Source organism: Pseudopodoces humilis, chromosome 14 (genome assembly GCF_049639895.1).
Source record: "Pseudopodoces humilis isolate 2021_Gansu_Grassland_sample_001 chromosome 14, ASM4963989v1, whole genome shotgun sequence".
NCBI lineage: Eukaryota > Metazoa > Chordata > Aves > Passeriformes > Paridae > Pseudopodoces > Pseudopodoces humilis.
Window position 1 is genome coordinate 7,225,053 of NC_142213.1, and position 7,890 is coordinate 7,232,942.

At 49.3% G+C, this 7,890-nt stretch overlaps 1 protein-coding gene across 4 annotated transcripts in view; it reads right to left on the reverse strand.

The window, feature by feature from the left end:
* The window catches only part of PLEKHG4 (pleckstrin homology and RhoGEF domain containing G4), an 86,229-nt gene extending 78,595 nt beyond the window's left edge, over positions 1-7,634 (reverse strand). For all 4 annotated transcript variants that reach the window (XM_014255503.2, XM_014255505.2, XM_014255504.2 and 1 more), the window contains exon 1: positions 6,923-7,634. In XM_014255503.2, coding sequence (XP_014110978.2) covers positions 6,923-6,925 — 3 coding nt within the window. In that variant the 5' untranslated portion in view covers positions 6,926-7,634. The remainder of the gene's footprint in view (positions 1-6,922) is intronic.
* Between the last annotated feature and the right edge of the window lie 256 nt (positions 7,635-7,890).

Genomic DNA, 7,890 nt, shown 5'->3' on the forward strand with positions numbered 1-7,890 from the left:
TGAAGCATGACCTCCTGTGAGCTTCAAGCTTTGGAGTGCAGCATGATACCAATGCTGTCCTTGTGCTGGAGCAAAAGGCAGGGAATAGCAGGCAGCAGGGCCAGCCTGGTTCAGGTACATCCCTGGCTCTGCACCAAACTGCAGGTGGCCTAAGACAGGCATTATCATATGGCAACATGACCAGTCACCTGAGCCTGCCCCCCAGCCCAAGACCCCAGTTTACTTGGGTCTAATACAGCACCTTCCCCCTAATGCACCTTACTTCTCTCTATCCTTCAGGTTTTTGTTCTCCAGCTTTTCTGGACCAGAGATTGTAACTTTCTCCTTTGTCTGTGCAATATCCAACACATCAGAAGAGCTGCTGAAAACTGCTGAAGACTAAAGAGGCCAAAATGAGGGTGACCCACAATCCAAAAAAGTTGTCTTTTAGTCAGAGTGGGGAAAAACTAGGAAACGAAGATAAGCATTTCCTCACAGGGACATGTGTTGCTCCCTAACGAATTCTCAATGTGCTGAGCAGAAGGTTGGTCTTTTATCCATAGCAACAAATGAGCCCGGCTCTCAAAGACTAGTTACTTTCTATCAGAAATAGATCAAGGAGATGATACAGGTTTCTAAAGGGCAGCTGAGAGAACAGATCAAAGCCCTGTCCTTAAACAGACATCTTCCAGGTGAAACAAGGGCCTGCAAATGGATGAGAAGAGCTGTGTATAAAACACCATCCTACAGCTGGACACCAGCTTATTTTGGTTTAGTTTAATCAAGGGATTAAGTTCTTAATCTGAAATAACTGTCTAAGCACAGATTTTTATTTTTTTTTTTAAATATCACTGGCATAGGTCTAACAATGCAATTAATTAAACAGGTTGTACTCTGTGTGCTGCAAGGCTTTGGGTACTTTTGAACAACCTTCCTAGCAACAGACTCATGCTGGAAGAGCGTGAGTGCTGGCAGCCATGGTTTCAGTGCCCATTGTTAGCCATGTGCACCTTCCCACCTCCTCGAGACCGCCTGGAGCTCTCCTCTTCACTGCTGCTGCCAGACTGCACAGCCTGCCCTGCCTTGGGCACCGACGCTCCGGCTGTGGCACTGTACACCACAGTCCAGCCTGGGACCCCCACATTCCAAATGTCATGTTCCTACAACAGGCTCAGACGAGGCTTGCTAAATCCTGTTAGGTATCACAGACAGAGCCAAGAATTTCACAGGCCACTTCTATACAAATCCGGAGACGTTGCAATTGACTCCCTTTCTTCATAGGGCTCTTTCTACAAACGCACTAAAAACCTTTCTCCCTGCTATCAAACAAAAGAAATTGCTTGAGCTCATTCACCCTATTATTAGTGACAGGATTTGCTCTGCTCTCAACTTGAGGCATTGGCATCCATCTGGCAAACCAACCCAAGAAGTGGCATGTTGTGCCCCTTCTCATTTCTGCCTAATGGCTACCAACTAATAGGGCACTCCAGACAGATGAAAGATTTCTTTATACCAGCCAGCTATAAAACAACCTGAGTAAATTCTTCACCAAACAGGTCAGCTCATTTTAACACCTTTTAGTCAGAGGCATTAGGCCATAGCCAACCCCTTGTGTTCAGACACCCATCTGGGGGCATCTTACAACAGATGGGCAGCCGCCTGTGCTCAAAAAGAAAATGATAATCCTTTATCAGGCCAGCTGATGAGTGCCAAAAACGATCTTCACGGGGTCAGTATTTAGATTATTAGTTCAGTGCCAATGTGCAACACATTCTGGACTCAGGTTCAGATCTCATCCCTTCCCTTTGCAAGGTCCATGAGCTGCTGGACAGCTTCCCATGGGGACTGGTGGATTCTCCATGTCTTGCAACCTTCATAATTGAGGGTGGATGCCACAGAAAAATGATCCTCTTTTAAAGAGCTCCCAGACTCCATATGGGAGCTAGGTAACACTCTACGGTTCCAATATCCCATAACAGATGAGCCATAGTTCCTTTTGGCCTTAAGCACACTGTATTACCATGTGCTCATGAAATACCAGTCCTGCCATGTCAGAGGGGGACAGAAACTGCTCTGAAGCAGAGCTGCAATTCCAGGAGGGGATGGCTGAGTACATGAGAATACAGTAAGTGTAGAAGGATCTTCCTTGGAGGAGCACATCCCTGCACACCATTGATAGGAGAAAGCATCCAGCAGCAGTAATTAGATGCCCCTTAGGAGGAGGCTTTGAGGAAGGATGAGCCAGAAGGACAGAGCAGGCAGCTCAGAGATATCCATGGTTATGCCAGCTCAGCCATGGGCCATGCCAAGAAGCATCAGTCTTTGCTGATGAAGGGAGAAGTGATCCTGGTCAGGGGGACCAAGATCTGTTTAAGACTCCCTGAGCTCACTGGGGAACAGACACATGTGTGCTCAAGTTCTCCTCCTGCCCCTAAGCAGCAAACCTGGGACAGATTCAGATGAAAACATTTCCCCTATATTTGGATATAGCATTAAATGCATGCCTCCCAGAAAGCTAAGTAGATCAGTCATAAATTCAGGGCATTTCTTTCATTAAACTCCCCAGTTAGAAAGGGGCGAACACAGGCTTTTAAAGCTACTCCCTTTATAGATATTTTTTTTTTCCAAACAGAAAACAGTCTCACGTGTCCCATTATTTCCATACATATCAAAGGAGGGTGGAGATTTAACTAGCAATTTCTAAAAGATCTTTGTGCACAGAAGGGATGTATGCCAAAACGTGGGTGGTTATAAGCCCAAACACAAAGGAGAATACATCCACAGGCATTTTTCCCCTTGATCCATTAACGGGTCTGCATACCAGCCTCCTGAGCATATGAGAGGGACCTTGTTCAAAAGGTAAATGTATTCAGCACGATGACAACAGACAGCAAATAACCCACATCTTCTAACCATGTTGGAGGCTCAGCAGTGCTGGGGTTTTGTTGGGAGGCACTGAGATTTGACAAGCAGCCTCAGGGAAGGTATCTTCCTGAAGAAACCTGCTCAAGAAACCTCTGCCACACCTAACACAGGCTGCAAAGCTCAAGGTGGACACCTAGCTAAGGTCATCAGAACTCCAGCAGCTTTCCTTCTCTGCAACGTGCAAACCACCATCCAGCCACAACAGTGTGCCCCATTGCAGGCCCCACAGAGACTCAGAGACCCTTGACCACATCCACAAGTGTCCAGGAGGAGCACATGCAAGTCTTCTCTTCAGCTGAGCCATTTGATTCTATTTAAATCAATTATTTGAATCAAATCTACCAGTTGGAGCAAGGTTCATCCTGGGCTTCCCAGGCTGATGGCAGGATGGCAAATCTGAGCAGACAGAAAGACTTTCAGATTCATTCTGCACTGCTTTGATCTTGGAAGTTTCAGCTTGCTGTCCAGTGATGCAAAAAAAAGGATACATATGAAACCAGCACTTACCACAAGAAAGGCCCCATTTTTTGTTAATATTTTAATGAAAGACTAAGCCAGCCAACAGAGATGAGGCACTTGGTGTGGCAGAGAGGTCTAAGCATGGTCAAACCTTCAGAATCAACAAGGGCATGTCCACTCAGTTCTCTGAGCTGCAAATCAGGTACTATGAGTGGTGCAAAAACACAGAGCATTCCATGGCCAGAAGTGGGCACCTTTACCCTGGCAAGCTCTCCTGGCTTTTTACTGCTCTTCAGTCAGCAACATATCTGGTCCTGGTGCTACTACTCACTTTTTCTGACCTTGGTGACACTGAGCTCTGCAGGGCTGGAACAAGGGGTTCCATCATACATAAACGGCCAAGAACAGGAACAAAAAGTGCTCTGGTATGAGTGCCTACAGGTAGGTTCAGTTTATAGTTTCTGCAGAACACCTTGATTGTTTCAACAGAGATTTTTTTCAACACTTCAGTGCTAAGCTAAAGGAGCCATAGCCTCTGTGATGCGACTTCCACCCACACTCAGCACCAATGCTCAGGTTAATGCTGTGCACAGCCCATAGGATGGTTCAAATTTTACACAGATTGGTTGCAGACAGGGTTACATTTGAGATGCAACAATAAAATGAGGCTCTGTGATCTGAGCACTGTGCCTGTGCTCTAGAATTTAGAGGCAGACATGCTGGCTGTCTTGTCTAAAGTGACCAGCCACGAGATGCTGACACGGCTCTCATGTTATTATCTTTTCTGCTGGCGAGGTATGCCTTCAGAGCCAACTGCCTATGGGGGATGCCCAGCAGCACTGCTAGAGGGGACTATGGTACAGGATGCTGGTTTTCCAAAAATAAGTACTGACAGTCAGCATAGAGTCCTCCTTGGACACCTGCCTTGTCTCGCTGTAAGCATCTGCTGTCTTCCATTCCCATGTGGTACTAGAATATATTTGGTAATTTCTGCAAGAAGATACCTGGATGCCACTTGCATTTAGCCATTATTTTTATTGTTACAATGAACAGCATTTCACCTGCTCAGTGCTTTTGAAAAGAAGCTGGGCAAAATGCAAGTTATCAACCTTATTACCCCAGAGGAGATTCTTTCTAACTGCTTCCATGTGCTCAGGATTATGTCTCTGGACTTTGTCTGTGTTCCAACATCTTGCTCATGGTTTTGGCACAGAAATAAAGAAAGAAGATCCCAAATGCTTAAAGCTCTTTGTGATTCCCAGACTAATTTCCTTCCCACCCTCAGAGAAGACACAACTGGAAGATAAAAGAAAGACCCTATTTTCTGCTGAAATGCATCCTCTCTCCTACCAGCATAGAGGTGCCACCAGAACTTCTTTCCAGGAAGCACCAGGGTAGGTGAATCCTGGGAATACCAGAGAATGAGGATAGATCCCAAGTCACAAAAGCCATGATGTGTGAGCAAGGTAGACAGAGCCCAGCCAGGCTCCTGGCCTGCTCTCACCATGGAGAGACCATGGAGAAACCATGGGGTTTCCACAGCTCCAGAAGTCACTTGGAGTGGAAGTGGGCTACTTTGGCCCAAGCTCTCTCACCCATTTGGTGCTTTGGGCATCTCCCACCTGACACAACCTTATGTACCTGTACATACACATCAGCTCTAACACTGAAACCCCATGAAGAGGAATCACCTGCCTCACAGAGCAGGGCAGCCAGCAGTGATGCCTTGACAGATCTCCATCAGGAGCCGTCTCCAAGAGTCCTGCAGGCTGCTGGAGGCTATGGAAGGTCTCCTCCAGGCCAGAAGACTGATACAAATCTTTTGCCTGCGAGGTTTGTTTGATTTATCAGGACACAAAAAACCCTCAAGTTAATCAAAACAGCTTGGAGCTATAGTCACAACTTGGTTGCTCACAGAAATGCAAGTTCCAAAATGTAGACTGGTCTACCACAGCATTGAGAACAGATACTGCCATGGACCAGAGGTGTCCACAATGTGGCCAGCACTCATTGCTGGGTCTGGTGCAGCTTGGCCTCTGGTTCCTATTCCTTCCAGCTGCACTCAGCCCCTGAGAGGCACACGATCCCTCCTCAGCAATGATACATGGTCCTTGAATGCCCAGCTACCTGGATTGGTCATGGCACTGCTCCAAACAAAGGCCCCTGCTTCAGACAGCTTTTGTATCACACATTAAAACAACATCAAGGAGGGGGGCTGAAGCACTTGGGAATCAGAAAGACACCTCCAGCTCGAAGGAGCAGAGTAGCAGCAGCCAGTCTCTGTCTCTGGCCTCCCAGGGCAGAATTTCACAAACACTGCTCCAGCCCATATGGCAAAATGCAGCCCATGAGACTGCAAGGGATGGCCCCAGCCCTGCACAACCCCAAGCAGTGCTCTCCTTTGATTTCAACTTCATTATGTAACCTGCATAGACCAAAACTTGTCAGGAACACACTAGGCATGGGGTGAGGGAAAGAGGTCTTCTGACTGGGATGGAGAAGTAGAAGTGAGATGCCTCCACAGAATAATAGGGAAGAGAGCACATCATGGCTCTTACAGACATGTGAGGGCAAAGAGCACCACAGGATTCTCTGCAGAGGAGCTGGAGGGTGGTAAATGGAAAATACATGGGTCTATAAACTTGGGTCAACTTGCAGAAGTCAGAATTCAACTCATTCCTCAATTAAAGCCAAGTTTCTGCTCAAGAAAGAAAAGGCTCAGAAGCTGAACTTTTAAAGAACAAGTCACTGCCATGCACAGCAGCAATGCAAGTTGCTTGTCCTCCTCATGGATTTTGTTCCCTCTGCTGTGGGGAAGCAGCCCATAACATAGCAGGACACCTGCAGAAGATTCGGGGCTGCTGGACACACGGATCTCAGCCTGAACCTAGGAGCAAACCATCAGAAGCTAGGCTGGTGCTCAGTGGGATGTCACTAAAGGGCCAGCAATCCCTCCAGCCACTGACATCCCACCTCTGTGTGCAGGGCAGTGCCAGTGTGGCTGGGCAGGGGACAGCCCTGCAGCCACTCCCAAAGAGTCTGGGTGCTCTGCTGCCCGCTGGGCTCACCATCCTTTCCCCTCTCCAAACAAAGATCTCCATGTGCAGAATTTGACACTGAAAAGGAATGTCCCTGCCCAGGTCTAGGGGTTCTCTGGATGCCCACCCTGGGCTGGAGAAAAGGCTCTGCAAGAGGGCAATGCCCAGAGCTACAGAGCAGGATTGGCGAAGAGTGAGGGCAGGAGGAGAGCCCAGCATCGAGGCAGCACAAAAGACAAGACTCTGCCCGAACTGACCCAATCCAGCTTCTCGCTGTAGCCCGGTAGACGCCTCGCAGGGGTCAGGGCCAACAAGAAGTTTGTGTCCCTGCAGCCACCGCCCAGGACTGGCACCAAGAGTACAGTGTGCCACTCGAGTAACGGGAAATGCCAAAAGAGCTGTTTCCCACTCCCGGCATTAGCGCCGTGCGCTGGCTCCAGGCAGGCTGCCCCGAGAGCAGCTTCGTCCCGCACAGCCCTGCTCGTGCCCAGGGCAAGAGCTCTTCGCAGAGATTTCCTTACCATGTTCCCGGCCTCCTTTATTCCCCCTCACTTCCAAAGACAGCGTTTTTTCTCTTTTTCCTCCATGTGTGCGACGGGGCGTCTCCTCTCCCCTCCGACGTGAACCACCGAAGCACTTTGAGTTCTGGACTGTAATCCAAACCCTCACCGCCCCCAGCACAGCTCCAACTAATCTAACTCATGACACTACCGGGGCCGAGCAGGGGACCTCGAAGGTTTCTCTGACAGCCAACTCCAGCGCTAGACGGCAGAGGGGCACGGAGAGAGCAGGGTGCCGCATCCCCCAGCCCTGCGGGGGCCGTACGGACACGGGCAGAGGCAGAAGCGCTCCCGGGCTGCTCCTTTCGGCATCGCTGCTCTCCGCGTCCCTCAGAGCGCCTGGCCCGCCGCACAGACCCGCTTAGTGCCGACGAGCCGGGGCAGGGAGCTGCCTTCTCCCGGGAAGATCTGAATAGCTGCTAGAGGAGAATAAGGCAGGCATCCCAAGGTCTCCGGCTTCACAGAGGTTTCCAGCAAAATCCTCCCCCCTTGCCTTCTCTCGGCTTGTTTTTACTCTAAGTCCAGAAAAGCTTCTCCACTCTATAAGATCCTGAGGCAGCGCAGGTTAAGTAAAATGCCGAGAAATACAGGGAGGGTGCTCAGAAATATTGTTTTTCTAACTTCTAGAAGGAAAACAGAGAGCAGTGACCGCTTCAGGCAACAGCAACAAACTGCATTGGGATCAGGCAAGAGACGTAGAGACCTCACCCCCTCCCAAAGGTGGAAGTAATTTAACACGGCTAGTTTCTCCACCCCTCCATTAATTGTTTGAAATGGCCAGGGGCCAAAATACTGCCCGAGCAGTGCGGAAGGTCACCAAACAGGCAGGCAGCAGCCTCCAGAAGTGACAACGGGAAAGGGCAGAGCCACAGAGGCGGAGAGAGAGGAGAGAGGCAGGTGCCGCGGGGCATCCCAGGATCTGCTGACAC